Source organism: Ischnura elegans, chromosome 3 (genome assembly GCF_921293095.1).
Source record: "Ischnura elegans chromosome 3, ioIscEleg1.1, whole genome shotgun sequence".
NCBI classification, from domain to species: Eukaryota; Metazoa; Arthropoda; class Insecta; order Odonata; family Coenagrionidae; genus Ischnura; species Ischnura elegans.
The window spans coordinates 4,576,528-4,591,566 of NC_060248.1; the positions used below are offsets into that span (position 1 = coordinate 4,576,528).

A 15,039-nucleotide genomic window follows, 5' to 3' on the forward strand; every position below is an offset into this window, starting at 1 on the left:
GGTACTAATTCTCTTAATGTACCTAGCGGCTGGTGTTTTACTGGCATCTCCGGGGAGAATACCCAGACCCACAAATTCACCATGGAATTTCCATTTACAACAGAAATAATTATCGCGGTAAGTCAATTGATTGATGGCTATGACACCAGATGGCACACCGTTCACATTCCAGTCTACACTGCCATCTCCCGGATCTCTCCTGAAGTAATTTCAGATTTCTCCATCCATAACAAAATCTATTCTCGATACCTTACCATTTTCCAGGCCATGGAACCAGTGTCTTCATCAGAGAACGCAATAACCCAGAGCATTCATCGGGAGAAAGGTACATCAAGAAATACAACTTTTCATTCATTTCACTGTTTATTTAATTACAAACAATGCAAAGTAATTTGAACACTTGACCTGTCATTACTTAAGGATACCTACATGAAAATTAAGAAACAAATATGGTCCCTGAAACAATTAGTTTATTCTTGTAAACATCAAAATTAAAGCCTTTAGAGCAGCTGGCTTAACTTCATAGCTTTTCAATATTGCAGTCAATCCGGAAAAGGGAAATAAAAATTTATTGAAGTGATGTGACGAAGGGTGAACTCATTAGTTACATTAATTACCAATATTAAAATGTTAGCGCTCTTCTAGCAGAAAAAAACATGCTCAAAGGGATGTGTATAACATGCAGGAAGTCCAGAACCTAAAAGGTTTAAATCAAATCAGAATAAATATGCTTAGCCATAGGGGTGTAATGTGTGCTAATTACCGCCTTCACTAAAATATTCGTTTCTCAAGAGGATTGGAGAAAGCAACCCCATCAATTTGACAAGTTTCAAGATCAACTCATAATCCCAAAATTTTGTCAATATTTCCTTTTTTCTGCATTAGCTTAAAAAAAGACTAGACCAAGATGCCTTCTCCAAACCTCACCCCCACTGAATATAAGCAATCCCCCAATCATGTGACTTAAGCAACATACCGAGAGCCCTCCATTTCCTATTGCAATGAGTGATCCTCCAATGACCAAGCACCACCATCCCTGTCTCAGCATTCCATCCTTCCTCTCATTATGTGCACATACCATCCACAGACAAATGCTGCAACCTCTCATCGCTACGTATCCATATCCTTTATGAATGGGCAGTCCGCCCCTCTCACCTCCTCCCCCAAACCAATCCAACCCAAACCAAGTGATTTCAATGTCTCCAAAGCCCATCCTTCCCAAGAGAACCTTCTCACAGAAGCTGATGTGGGCTAACTTCCACAAGCGATCTATTATCCTATCATCTCGTGTAATCCTTTGCTCAGGGACTGTGGCGAATCCGCTTTCGTAAGCAATCCTCCTTTTTTGGGTTCGAGGGATGGCAAGATCCTAACTTGATACTTCATGACTCCGGCTAAGAAAGAAGAATGATTGTTAGCAATCGCTTTTTGATAAAAAACCACTTAAGAGGTGTTAGATAATGACTGCCACCAATTAATTATATAATTGAGGAAACTTATTAAAACACACATCAATGCATTTTGCAGAAACAATGTAATGATTGAAATATTCCTTAGAAAACCATTTTCTTACTATTTACAATGAATTAATTAAAATGGTCTCATGGCAACAGGAAACATCCTGTTAAAGTCAAAAATATAGGAAGATCACACTTAAAAAGGTATTCTTTCTTTTGAGGGAACTTGCCTACCCACGCACCCTGAAATATCCCCGAATTCCTTCCATCCAAATCCTAACGAGAGATGCGTGTGTCGTCCATCCCGCGGAGGGATTCGACTCCTACAAATCCATCATCCACTTCCTCCTCTTCCCCCAAACAGCAATCACATCATCGTCAAGGGTTGGAGTGGTCCACGAGAGAAGTGGGGCCAATTCCATTGACAAATTCCAAAGAGTATCCAGGAATCCATTTTGTTTAAAAAAAAAGACCACCTCCTTAATCCCATAATGCAATCCGTATGGTGTTTGACTTCAGTTTTACGGAGAATCCTTACATGCTACGAGCGCATATGAAAAGAGAAAACACACATTAGAAAATGCCCACAAGATTTCGAGTAAAATATCCAATTTTGATCAAACTGAAGTTAACAAAATAGTTAGTTTTATTATCAGGTGTTCTTAGCTGTGGTTCAAAAGCACCTTTATCACAACAGAATTGATGATACATTATGACATGACAAAAATAACATTTATGCGTTGTATACAAATCAATTTTCACTTCAACTTCCAAATAGGAATGTATGGGATGTATCTTTTAGCATTACAAACGAAGAACTTTAAATGTACTAATGCATCTATATGCACGTATAGAGCCAATTAAAATGGTGATGATAAGAGAAACTTCAGAGATAACCTGCTGTACATGATAAATCAATGCATGACAGTTAAAACCAGTCTTACAGGCATGATTAAGCACTCCACAACTCTCAAGAGCCTCACACAAATCCACTCAGCCCTCCTCTGCACAGCTCTCAGAAGGGGAGCCTTCTGCCTGAAAAGTAAACAGAATTTCTGGGCGTGGTGGAGGGGAAGTGGTGGAGGGGCAGACAGTAGTGGGGGAGAGCAGAAAGGGGACGAAGGCTCCTCCCCTCTCCTTGCCACCGCCTTCGTCGTCGATTGCTCGCCAGGGGGACACTTCAGTTGTACGAGCGGGATCGGGAACGGGAGCGTGACCCAGAGTAGCTGCGCCGCACTGGTGAGTAAGTGGGAGTGCCACGTCGCCTTGGGGAGTATGAGCGGCTGCGAGAGCGGCCCCCACCCCCGCTGCTTCTTCCCCCTCCGCCGCCACCACCACCATAGTCTTCCTTCACGCGAATGTAGCTCACCTCGCCCTGCACAGGGGGAACACACACACATGGTAAATAAACCACAATATCACAGCTTGGAAAAAACACATGAATTTCCCGTCCGAGAATGACACAGCCCAATTGTGGCAAATTTTCTTGAGATTCACTTAGTGGGGCTACCTTCTGGACAATAGTCAGTATTGAACTAGGATTCGCTACAAACATTTTAACTTCCAACATTCTTATTCGACAAGTCTCAACAAAATGACTTCAGTACGTACTGAGGGGTAAAAGCAATCCATCAAAGTTTGTGGCACCACTGAGTCAATAAGGATATCAGTTTCCTTTCTGATGATACACACATTTACTGGTTAAACTCTTAAATATATTATTATAATCCATGGTCTATAAAACCACACTATTTTGACACCAAGTACGAGCTGATTACCTACACCAAGTGCAATTTGCAATGCTTCCTTTACAGTGACATAATGCATTATCCTTATTTTAAGTCTTTGAAGCAATATTATTTGACTCTCACGCTGAAATTGCCCTGAATTTATCACCTAACCCCTCTTTTCCATCATACCCATCACCCTCTCCCCCACTCAGGCAAGATCCAACCAATCAATTGCATTCAACCATTCCAAAATTCCACTGAGATTTACATGATGGGCAACAAGTGAGCCACAGTTTCTGACTGAAATGGTTGTCGAGGAAATGGATTTGATGGGTGTATTTCCTAAATCAATGTTCATTCCAAGAATGGCATGCCATAACCAAGGAAAACATTTGCTCACACATGGTGACAAAAACTTGGCCGGAATACCCCCTTAGCACATCAACGAATAATGAAATGCTATGAATGAGATTAATAGATGTCTTATGCGCTGCAGCAGTGAAGGACTGATCATGAAGAGCCATGAACAATGAAACCTTATCTGTATCCATCCTCTGTTACAAGGAGAAGAAAAACTAGCAATTTACACCCTCCAATGGGTAAAATAACAAGAACTGGCAATGCTTCCCTTATGTCATCACCTCACCACATGTAAGACAATCACTTTGTATAATGTTAAATATGAATATAGACTGTCACTTCATTTAATAAACATCTATAGGGGAAATTTTTCTACATAAACCATATAGAGCACCAGATGAAGAAACACATGGCATACACACAGGTAAATTGGTCAAAAGAGAAACCACTCCTCTCATAAAACCATGAATTATAAAGCTACACATGAGTTCAGCATTAAAAGCAAAAATGCACCCACACCCACTAAACTAACAAATTTTCAATAAAATCCTAGGTATTGCAGAGACCCCCCATTCAAAACCAGTGGCATTATTGCAATTGAGTGGATTTTCTTAGTAAGCAAGAACTAAATGAAATTGTTAGTTAAATACAAACCAATCAAGGGTGCACTGACAGGGTCGTTACAAGATTCCAGAATTTTAACTCCTAGACAGGACCAATATTCATTTCCCATTTGCTTTCTCAGACTCTCATTGCCACCATTCATTACATTTCTGTTCAAGTGTCATTGAAACTTGAAATTCATTAAAAAGTACAAATTTCTAGACTCATTAAAAAACTATTATTTTATATTAAACATAAAAAAGAAGTGACGCGTTACTTTAATTTCTATACAGATATGAAATTAATGCTGTCATATTTAAAGTGACACATCAAACCAAAAGTACACAGGGTTATTCAGAATGACCACATTGTGCTTCAAATTTCCTATGGAGAAACATAAGAGAGCTGAGGAGTGAGCATAGGTTTTTGCATCAAGAATTTGTTGAAGGTAAAAAAAAAGTATGCATATTGCTATGCAATGTCAGCAGAATCTTAATTTTGGTAAGCAACAAGAAGAAGGGTTCTAAATGGAGTTAATCTCTTTCCTATGGTGAATGCACACGGGGCATTTCCTCAGCCAACAGATAGCATGGTGGCTCTTTTTATTTACCCTTCATGACACGAATTTTCCCTGATGCCACGAACACGGTTCCCTGATTTTCCTAACCCATTTCAAACCCTCTTGCTTGATTATCCTGAATGTAACAACCCTGATAAAAATTGCACCAGATAAATTTACAGAGTGGGTAGGTATATACACAATGAGCATTCAAAACATGTAACTCATGCAATTGATTAACGTCTGTCATCACCTGAGGAAAGCAAAGTTAAAGCAAACAACAGTGTTAGTGTTCTCACACTTAATCACTTCTCAACAATAAAAATTACTTGTGACAAACATATCAAAATTCAATTAAACGAGTATACAATTCTAATCAAAATGCAAGTTTGGAACTGCACAACATTTTACTTGAGCGGAATAGCGGTCATAAATCTACCACTTATGAATACCAGGAGGAGAATGCTTCAACATTTCAATAACAGGTGACAGGTGTTTCCCTAATGAAATAAATGGAGATTTTACATTCCATCACCAAATCCAAACCCTGACATGTTTACAAACAGGGCATTGCAACACTGAATGATATACCCCAAGACACACAGGATTGTTCTCAGTATAGAGATATGTAGCACAGACACATCAAAGAAAAATGTCAAAAATATTGGTGCTCATCAAGCAATCCTGCAAACATAATTTATGATGAGGTATAAAGCAAAAAAACTGATATACTTCCCATTGAAGATGAATTTTCACACAAAACATGCTGCATGCACCATACAGCAAGATTTCACGGAATATGGACAGTGAGACAGCTTCCAAGCAATTAAATGGAAATATGTTTAACAATAAGCAAGTCACTAGTCAACAGTTCTTTGGGAAGCTTCAATATTTAAAAAATAAGATGAGACAAATGGTTTGAACCCCTGATTGGAGATAGGCCAAAACAAAGTTACATGACAACTAAATTAAATAGGTTGACATGGTTATTATCCCGGGTGATAGATAACTGTACTCCACACTTTCGCTGTGGGCCCAAAATCCATTAAGTCGTCCGAGTTATTCCGTGCAGTCCTACATTGCATTAAATTTTAATACTATCAGGATAAATGCTAACAAGTTAAGGAGTATAGACAAATTTACATCTGCAATGTAACAATATGCTATCTCTGTCCGCCATCAAGGTATGCAATACTATCAATTTCTAATTTACAAAGAATCACCTAAGTCTTTCTCAGCATTGTATTAGTTTTCAATCGCGTATGAAGTAGAGAACAATCCTTAGTCCCAAGGTGTTAAGTGAATTATATTACAAAACTCAAAGCCTTTAAATTCCTCTGTACAATTCATTTAAATTCCATGTAAACTTACATTTGATTTATTGTTTCCTCGTCTATTTGGCTGCATGCCCTAAAAATACATAAGCACATGTAAAAAGATGAGAAATAACCTTTCCAATTAGGTCTATATTTCTTAAGACAAATTCCAAACATAACCCACACTCTAGGTAACTATTTTTATTAAAACAAGGGTATCACCTTGATCAAGCTGACTCACTATTCTGAAGCTTAACGACAAAAACAGGAGAAAGGGAAATTTACGGCATATGCACGCCGACGATATAACGTAAAATTGAGATGACTATGAATTAATTTTCAGTTTTCACTTAAGATAGCTTCGCTGATAATCGACAAAAAAATAGAATAGGCCAACGTGTATACCATTCATTATTGAAATCGTTGAAACATTGAAATCGTAAAAACAAAAAATGCAGTGACTGGCCAGTATACTAAACGGCCTTCTCACACCCACACACTAAGAATATGACTTAAAATGTGTGTGGTGTACACAGCTAAAGGGTATGCTCAGTCACTATTTGAATAACTAACTAGATCACTCCATTCGTACCGCCCTTCCTTGCTATTTAATGTCTTGTTATAAAAATAGCAAGGTTGACGAACTAGTACGAATATAGTTTTGGCTTCAGAAGAATGAGAAAGCTCAAACTAAAATTAAATGATGTAGCTTCATTATGCAAAAACGCACGTAACCTCACGATTTCTTATAACAGTATATAAGTGTGGGAACTCTACGAAACATGGGCCCGTCAAAGATTATTTGCTCATCCTTTTACACTCAGTGAACATTAAATTTGCTTGAACCTGACAACCAATTATTACTTCAGACAGCCCATTTCTGTAACGGCTTACACTAGATGAGCCATGTTTTAAGGATAACATCAAGTGCTAAGACTGGTAGAAACAACTTGCCTAAAATAACCTGACGTAACATCAGTAACACCGATATAAGTTACAGAACCAATAAAAATTACTTCAACGGACATACCCTTAAGCACGACTGGTTCAACCCATGGTACATTAATGCAAATTGGAACTAATGGTCCAACTACTTCGAAAGCCGCGAATTCTGACAATCAACCGTAGCACTCCTTAAATTGAATAAACTGAAACGCCTGTTCCCACTAAAATTACCAAGAACATGAAAACGGGCATGAGCCACGCAATGGCGACACAGCGAAGCACTGACGTTATAAATTATGACTACTATGTTTCCACTGACCTCGTGTGACCTGAATCTCGAGTCATCCAACTTTTTCACGGCATATTTCATGTCTTCGTATCGAAGGAACTCCACAACTCCAGTACCATCCTTGAATACATCGGCAAAGCAAACGTCACCGGCTTCTCTCATGTGATCTTTCAAATCTTGCCAACTACCCGATGGAGGGAGTCCTGAAATAGAAAGAAAATAATGTGATCTAGGCCTCCTTAGCATTAAAATCTGGACTATAGGAACCAAATTAAAAGACAGACCAGTCACGAGCACACGATACTGCGAACGCCGGGCAGGAGGCCCACGACCTCGTCCTCTCCCACCACGAAATCCACCTGGTCCTCCTCCTCGAGGAAACTCCACTCTCAATCTATATCCATCGTAATCGTAACCATCTCGAGCATGCACAGCATCTTCAGCATCCCTAATGCATATACAGATAAAAACACACATACTGAAAATTTCCCACTAAATTCCGAAGCCATATTGGAACGATCAACAAATCTCAAATTTCCTAAAGCGAGCACTTATACAGAAACTTAAATCAAATAATTCCTTCACAAGATAGTAAGACAAACATTCCAGTTATTGGTGTATAACCTTGGGTCTTCGAACTCCACGAACGCGAATGGCGGGCCCCGTCGATTCTTCAAATCAACGAAAGTTACTTTACCAAACTTGTAAAACAAGTCCTGTATGTCCTTTGTGCGTATATCAGGTGGAAGATTTCCCACGTATATTCGGCATTCATTCCTTCCGTAAGACATTTTAAAGTCACAATCACTCACTACCCGTTAGTCAATCGCACTTTCTCCTCTTTGCTTAAAATGGCGGTTACCCACGCGTGCCTCCTTCCTGCCGCTCGAACCGCTCCAAGAAATCGACTTATATTTCCGAAAGCAGCCGAGCTGTGGCGGAAGTAAACGAAGTGCGGATCCGACTGCCAGCAGCGCTCACGGAAACGAACGACAAGTACCGATTATGGGTTACGACTGATTGGCAAAATAATAAAACTATGTTTCAAAATATCTATTTTAGTTATTTGTAAGAGGATAAGATTTATAAACTCTTAAATTACAAATACATTAAGTATCGGAGTCGCTGCTATCATAATATTCGTGCATAGATCATAGTAAAACAGACCTTTCTTCTCGTCTGTTTGTAATAAGGTAAGTTAGGGTAATTAGATGTATTTGTAGAGCTTTTATTTTCATGAAGCGAAGTTATTCTTTATGATTACGCTGTACTTTCATCTAAAGAGTTAGAGCAGTGATTTACTAATTAGAGCTAAGCACCTCGCCTCCTGAAACCTAGCTCCGTGTTGAAGTAATGCCACGTATATGCTAGTTGAAAATTCCGTTAGAGATTGCTCCAGGAAAATGTGATGGCATATGTATTTTTAAGAAAGCGATTGGTCTCTGTAACGTTATTGTTGAGTTGCTTTGCCTAATATACAACATAGTCAACGTGCTTTATCTCATGTTTCTTTTTTTATGCTTCTAGACACATCCCATGAGCAGTACAATAAAGGCAACTTTTTCTGACTCCATTAAGTTGAACATAAATTGGTACAGTAACCTCAATATCGTGTTCGCTGCGACTACAGAGCATGATGCGAGAGGTTATATAGATTGCATGACCTGCAGCTTTGCATAATGACAATTTGGCTGCACGTTTGCATGGAGCTTAGAAACTTAATTAGAACAATTAATAGAGGTTTCTAATGATTTAAATTAGGACGGTATTATGCTTAAAATTAAGTGATAAAGGGAGCTAGCTTATCTCTGTTATCTCACGCACGATGACATTTCGTTTCGTTTTTGTTTACATCGATTTTCGTATCTGAAGTCGAGGCGAGAGGAGGCATGCTGGGTAGATAGAAGACCCTGGTAGAAGACTCTGAGGCTCGACCAATAGGATGCCAGTGTTGAGTTTCAATGAAGATTTTGGGTTGTCCGCTAACTTTTGAGAAGCTATAGCGGTGAGTTGTCCTGTTAACAGTGTCCTTGTCGTGATTAAGTCAGGAAAACCTGGTTACTTTCTTACCATTTGACTGGAAATTTATTATACAGGTAAATGTATTGAAAACGAAGCTGTGATATATATTTTCTCTGTTATATTTCCCTCTGCAGATGTAGTCGGTGGTTGGTTGTTGCCCCTCCTACGTGATGAAGTAGCTGCCATCTGTGCACTTAATATATTAATTTAGGCCAGAAACGATTCACATTTACTTGAAACGCTCAAGGTGGAACTTCCGTGAAGTCCTGCGATTAAAATCCGTAATTAGCAGACATAGTGCGGAGGAAATGCAGCATGTTTCTTTTAAAGTAGCTATTCGGGTACGAAGCGGTAGAAACTTAAGGTTTGCTTTACCAAGCGTTACATTTTCTAAGGCACCTTCTCGGAAACCGCACGCTATAGTCATTATTACTTACCCGCACATTAATTTGTATTGATTTTTTTTCCATCGTTACATAGGTTCCCTGGGTCACTTCTGATTCGCGTATGTTGAATAGTCTTCTTTAGTGCTTTAATTCTGTCGCCAGATGCTTAGTTAAATTATTAAAACATGAAGGAACAATGATTGAGACTACCCAGTTTGGTGAATATGGTTAGACTTAGGGATGTAGTGCTAACAATCATGATTTTTTCGAATTTGCTGGGAATGCTTACCTCTTTCGAATTTTTCCTAGCGGGAGCGCTTCTAATCTACATGTATGCACCTGGTGGTTGGAGGTGGACGCCTCTCTCGGCGTGCGGCAGCCCTTTAAAATCGGCAGCAGGATAAATAATGACGGGTGAAATGGGAGGAGCGGGGAAATATGAGAGAGGGGTGTAGATGTGCGCTACAGGTTGCGTGCGAGTGGGTGGATCGCGTGGGCTGGGATGCTGCGCGGCGTGTATCCCTGGCGCCGACGTTAACTGCAGATAGCCACGGGACTTCATTCACACCCATTAGCTCATCCTCCGCGGATCGCATACTCTTAAGCATTCGTGGACCACCCCAGATTCTCGAATGTCTAGCTTGGACCGGGCCAGAGCCGGAGACCTCAGGCGCTGGCGACCACGGAGTAGTAGTGTTTGCTTGTGCGTTCATTGGAAGGATCAGTTGCGGTCAAGTGCTGTGATTTTATTTCGTGAAGTAAAACTGGGCAGTCAGCGAAAATAGCATCCTCATTTGGTAGATTTAAAGGTGAAGTTGGCTGAGTATATTCTTCAGAATGACCTTTGTTTAATATTCCCAGGTCCAGCAGGATGTCTGATCGGAAAGCAGTAATTAAAAATGCTGACATGTCCGAGGAGATGCAGCAGGACGCAGTCGACTGTGCCACACAAGCCTTGGAAAAGTTCAACATTGAGAAGGTGCGTGGAAGTGAAATGCTTGCCCCTCGAGGCGAGGAAGTGTCATCGCAGCCCTCTCCGTCTCTCACTGGGTGATCTCCTCTATTTCCAGGATATAGCGGCGTATATCAAGAAAGAGTTCGACAAGAGGTACAACCCGACGTGGCACTGTATCGTCGGCCGGAATTTCGGCAGCTACGTGACCCACGAAACTCGGCACTTCATCTACTTCTACTTGGGCCAGGTGGCCGTCCTCTTGTTCAAGAGTGGTTAAGGAGGAGCGGCATGCCCTTGTCCGTCTGCTCGCTCACTCTCTCTCCCACGGTGATGTTTGCGAGGAGACGAGGGGGCCAGGAAGACTGTTTTGCTGCTGCTACTGCTGAGGATGGGACTTGAGAGGACAAAACGATGGCGAAGGAACACGCAGAAGAAATTCCCTGGCCTCCCCGCAAGGGACGCCAGGCTTTGTATGGCAAGATTCCATTTTGTGTATAAGGATGTTTGATTTCTCCAGAGGAGGGCAGTGATGCCAAAAATTAAGTTTCGAGTTTGTCTGTGATGCTGGTCCAGAGGAATGCACTGCTTTTTTGTTTATCTCGTCATTGTGTGAGATACATGTAACCATTTCCCTTTGAACTTCAAGCTAAATAATTCAGCATTTTTCTTTTTTTTTATATAATCTCATTTAATGCTACACTAGCTTGTATTTTTGAGTGCCTTGTTGCTTTCTTCAGGTTTTGTTCGCAACTCCAATCCGTGCTCCTTAAACCACTGTGTCAGTATTCATGTCCTAATATCCAGTGTACATATATCTTAAACTTCGTTTTCTATGGTGTTCAAAAATTGTTAAGTCAGTAATGGTTTACATAAGTTGACTTAATTTTGTTTACCTTCTGTCGCAAAAGATTCTGTGACAATAAATCTCGTTTCAATATTACTATTTTTTTTAGTGACGGATGTTGTAAATTCTGGAAATTAACACAAATGGTGCTTATAGTTGCACTGGTTACCCTTGAGGTTGTTAAAAGTATCAAGAGAGTTAAATCTAAGTGGTTAATGTGCATATGTGGCTTGCTTTTTTGCCCTATGTCACGTCGTCTGCTGTTGGTATTTGTTCATGTGTTACATTTCATTTGCTTTCGAATGAGATTGCTCTGTAATGTACTTAAGTTTCTAATGAGTATAATTACTCCATGTATATATATTCAAAGCCTAGTCTTAAGGTGCCAACCTCGGTGAAATTCAATTTACATTCCCATTTTGCATCTTAATCCCCTCGCAGTATGTTGAGATGTGCCCAAGTAACTACTTTCCTGTGTGATTCTGCATGTCGCTTAACATTATGGCTTTAAATGATGCTGACGGAAATTAAAAACAGCTCTCCTAAAAAACAAAGCTTTTTAGATGAGAATAAAATACATAGTGTGTTGTGAAAGTTTTGCAGAATTTCGGACTTGCATAATTCGTAGCACAAAGGGTGACTAGCTAATCAAAATTGAAGCTCATTGAAAGTGGCTGGAAAAAGGGTGTCTTCAGAGGGTTGGTGTGTGCTGTGATTGGCTCTTGGAAGGTCGGCAACAACTCATTCTGGACTTCCCCACAAGTACTTTTTGACAGACAATCTCACAGCATCTCTACTTCATGTGTGTATCCCAGACCCACCCTTCTGCATGAACTACATCCTAACACCCTCTAAATTCCACCTTAACAGCTATCCAATAACCCCCTGTCATAGTTATTACGCCTGCCTTCCTTTCTTGTGCAAATTGACCTATGGCCACCTTAACAGTTACACCATAAATTATTTTGTTAAACCTGTACTTATTAAAACACTATTAAAATAAAACTATTAAATGATAGAATATTATGGGTTTTGTCTCTGGATCATATTATCTCTTATATCACACACATCTCCCTCAAGGGGAAAGAGGAACTACATAATTGCATAGTGTTACTTATTTCCCTGAGGCTGTGTTGTAAGAAAATACATGCTTACATTACTCATTGGTTAACTCAGATCTGTTTATAGCCAAGGAGGTAGTGTAAATAACTAAGCAATGAATGTCAGTCAATATTTATTTATAATTTAAAACCAGAATGAATTGCAACAACGCCAAAAGAGAGATTCTCGTAAGTCACATGATGAAATCCAGCTGATTCGATCATGCATTTGAAGTCGTCCTGAAGAAGATAATCCAAAGATTAGAGAAATTGCAATTCTAAGCTTTTTTCTGCACTTAAATCTTAATCACAACAACTTTAATTGGCATTACCCAGTCAGTTATAAACATGCCCATGGACAACATTTTCATTCAATCGCAGAAAAAAAGGGTGCATCGAAAGTGAAATCTCTTCTACTCCATATCACTGGTTATTTTCCACTAATTAAGTATCAATGACATTTTCTCAAATAATTGCAAGTCACACGTCAGAGTTATCTCATTTTAAGTTGTTGTGAATCAACAGGCACTAATTTGCGTTTTCAACTCCTCACTCCGTGTTAAGTTATTGTGGTTAAGGTTTAAGTGAGTGATCATAGGAAATTTACAACTGAAAATTGTGCTTCTTCAATATTTTAAACTTGCACATCACCAAGAATTGTAAGTTCATCCACGTTTTGGTAATAATGCATGCTGATTTAAGGGGTTGAATTGGTTCAGTTTCATTTTGTAAATGGGCATGAAAGAAACCAACTCACCTGATTTGGGAATTTTCTGATGCTTTCCACCAAGTACTGATAAGGCTCCCACTGACCAGCTATTATCACCCCCATTGCAGGAATAACTTGCATCGAGTATTCGTCATACATCCTGCAAAAAAATTATTAATATGAGCATACTTAAATAGTATTAGGATCATACATGATGGAATGGGGATCCTTCCATCCGCAACACATCTTAGAGCACAACATTTTTCCACAGCCACAGTCAGATAGCACCCAGGGGATAAAAAGGGGGTCACTCACTAAGACATGAAATCACAATGCTTTAAAACAACTTGGAATAATGAAGTGAAAGACTAGTTTCAATGAAGAACCTCATCTTCATTCAGGCATTCTCCCCTACGTAAAACGAAAAGTTTCAGCCCATCTTCATGAGATGTCATCAACTTATCAGCAAAGGGTTAGGGCCGTTGATTGGTAGCTGGAGGAGTAGGCATCGGATGGAAAAACATAAAATTACAGCTTTTTATTTTTTGAGCCACAGCAGATGAGCCAAGGCTAATACAGGTGGAGCAACTTAAGGGAAATGTTGACTGCAAAGTTCTCCAGCCGTGTTTGTCGTTTGTGATTGACAAACAACAAACGCGGCAGGAGAATGCAGAAGTTGGCAGTCATCGTGATCATCACTGTGGAAACCAACGTGCAAATTAGGACAAATATATTGACTTGATAGCGAACTAAAAGTACTGTAAAGCATGATAGGGAAGCATTACAATGAACAAGTTACTACTTACACAGGCATTCAAATGAGGAGTGATCATCCAGCAGAATGATCTCACGTTGATAGAATGGCTCTCTTATAACTCTTAAAAGCAGTTGGATTTATGCTATGAAGTGAAAGTGGCAGGACCAGTAAACTCGAGTATGGATCTCTTTCTGCATCTTCCCACCAAAGAATACAAAGAACTCTGATCAGGTTTTAGGGGGGCATATGGGGGTGATCATCTGAGCATCCCCAGTGAAATCTCGTAGGAATAGCCTTCACTGCAACGTGAAGGTGCCTCATCAGTACACGTTGCAGGGCTGGTAAGACCATTTTGGAGGTGATGACACTTGAGTGGGCAGGGGAAGTATCTCGTGGCAGTTCTCAGGAGAGGGTCAGCCAATAGGGATACCAAATGCCTCAAGTGGGAGTCAGGGTAGAGAGAGGGATTGACTCATGTCCACCGAGACCCAAAGTGTCATGCTATCCAAAGAATTCTGTGGTTGGAGCAGAAAGATAAGTTACAACAAAAATGCTATCTTCCCCAGTCATGCATTATGTATCGAGTTAGTTAAAAATAAGTGCTGCTCATTTTTCATGAGTTGGCGACGACATTAGAGTTCTAGTTGAATAAATCGTTCAGGGAGAATCTTAAATGAAGGGAAGGAGTCATTCAAAAGAGAACACAACAACAAAGCACGTGGGGCCAACGCACAAAGCCTGGAAATAGTGAGGAAGCGGCGACCAGCTTGGCAGGAGCGTGACATCATCAACTTAAAAGTGAAAGTGTTTAAGGCCATTGATTGACGTTGTGAGGGGAATAGATTGAGAAGAAGGTGAAAGGTCAAAAAAAAAAAAAAAAGTCTCTTCATTTTCCAAACTATCGTCATCAAAATTTAAAAAAATGGAAAAGAAATGCTTTGGAAGTCACTCCATTCTATTGCATGGAAGTAGAAAAGCATCACACCATGCAGTACTACTGCACTGGC

At 39.9% G+C, this 15,039-nt stretch overlaps 3 protein-coding genes and 1 long non-coding RNA gene across 9 annotated transcripts in view; 2 read left to right on the forward strand and 2 right to left on the reverse strand.

Moving 5' to 3' along the window:
* Positions 1-29: 29 nt before the first annotated feature.
* LOC124155349 lies at positions 30-1,911 on the forward strand. The gene is made up of 2 exons (XR_006864175.1): positions 30-117; positions 265-1,911. It is a non-coding gene; the product is annotated as an uncharacterized LOC124155349 (long non-coding RNA).
* On the reverse strand, positions 1,358-8,171 carry LOC124155345 (serine/arginine-rich splicing factor 1B). 4 transcript variants are annotated; one of them, XR_006864173.1, is made up of 6 exons: positions 7,884-8,171; positions 7,544-7,707; positions 7,290-7,462; positions 6,081-6,119; positions 2,402-2,832; positions 1,358-1,998 (listed from the first exon to the last, which is right to left on the reverse strand). XR_006864173.1 is itself a non-coding variant. In XM_046529085.1 (5 exons), exons 1-5 carry the CDS (start codon positions 8,048-8,050, stop codon positions 2,638-2,640), a joined length of 738 nt encoding a protein of 245 aa, XP_046385041.1. In that variant the 5' UTR covers positions 8,051-8,171; the 3' UTR covers positions 1,358-2,637. The 4 variants fall into 4 exon arrangements, 2 of the variants coding, with proteins under 2 accessions (XP_046385041.1, XP_046385042.1); XR_006864172.1 differs by having other exon boundaries at positions 1,358-1,394; positions 1,700-2,832; XM_046529085.1 differs by having other exon boundaries at positions 1,358-2,832.
* Positions 8,172-8,276: 105 nt separating this feature from the next.
* Positions 8,277-11,562, forward strand: LOC124155346 (dynein light chain 1, cytoplasmic). Of its 3 annotated transcripts, none has more exons than XM_046529089.1 (3): positions 8,277-8,452; positions 10,529-10,646; positions 10,738-11,562. In XM_046529089.1, exons 2-3 carry the CDS (start codon positions 10,539-10,541, stop codon positions 10,897-10,899), a joined length of 270 nt encoding a protein of 89 aa, XP_046385045.1. In that variant the 5' UTR covers positions 8,277-8,452; positions 10,529-10,538; the 3' UTR covers positions 10,900-11,562. The 3 variants fall into 3 exon arrangements, with proteins under 3 accessions (XP_046385045.1, XP_046385044.1, XP_046385043.1); XM_046529088.1 differs by lacking the exon at positions 8,277-8,452 and adding an exon at positions 9,163-9,264; XM_046529087.1 differs by lacking the exon at positions 8,277-8,452 and adding an exon at positions 9,201-9,355.
* Positions 11,563-11,716: 154 nt separating this feature from the next.
* The window catches only part of LOC124155343 (2-methoxy-6-polyprenyl-1,4-benzoquinol methylase, mitochondrial), a 94,411-nt gene continuing 91,088 nt past the window's right edge, over positions 11,717-15,039 (reverse strand). The window contains exons 5-6 of the mRNA XM_046529083.1: positions 13,324-13,435; positions 11,717-12,806 (exon numbers count right to left, since the gene is read on the reverse strand). Coding sequence (XP_046385039.1) covers positions 12,705-12,806; positions 13,324-13,435 — 214 coding nt within the window. The 3' untranslated portion in view covers positions 11,717-12,704. The remainder of the gene's footprint in view (positions 12,807-13,323; positions 13,436-15,039) is intronic.

What these genes read in the sequence shown, in the direction of transcription:
- LOC124155345 (XM_046529085.1), bottom strand. Translation starts at nt 8,050, where the DNA reads ATGTCTTACGGAAGGAATGAATGCCGAATATACGTGGGAAATCTTCCA. An exon ending in GTGGAGTTCGAAGACCCAAG is followed by an intron (nt 7,708 to 7,883) that starts GTTATACACCAA and finishes TATATGCATTAG; the next exon opens with GGATGCTGAAGATGCTGTGC. An exon ending in CGAGATTCAGGTCACACGAG is followed by an intron (nt 6,120 to 7,289) that starts GTCAGTGGAAAC and finishes ATGTATTTTTAG; the next exon opens with GGCATGCAGCCAAATAGACG.
- LOC124155346 (XM_046529089.1), top strand. Translation starts at nt 10,539, where the DNA reads ATGTCTGATCGGAAAGCAGTAATTAAAAATGCTGACATGTCCGAGGAG. An exon ending in AAAAGTTCAACATTGAGAAG is followed by an intron (nt 10,647 to 10,737) that starts GTGCGTGGAAGT and finishes CTCTATTTCCAG; the next exon opens with GATATAGCGGCGTATATCAA.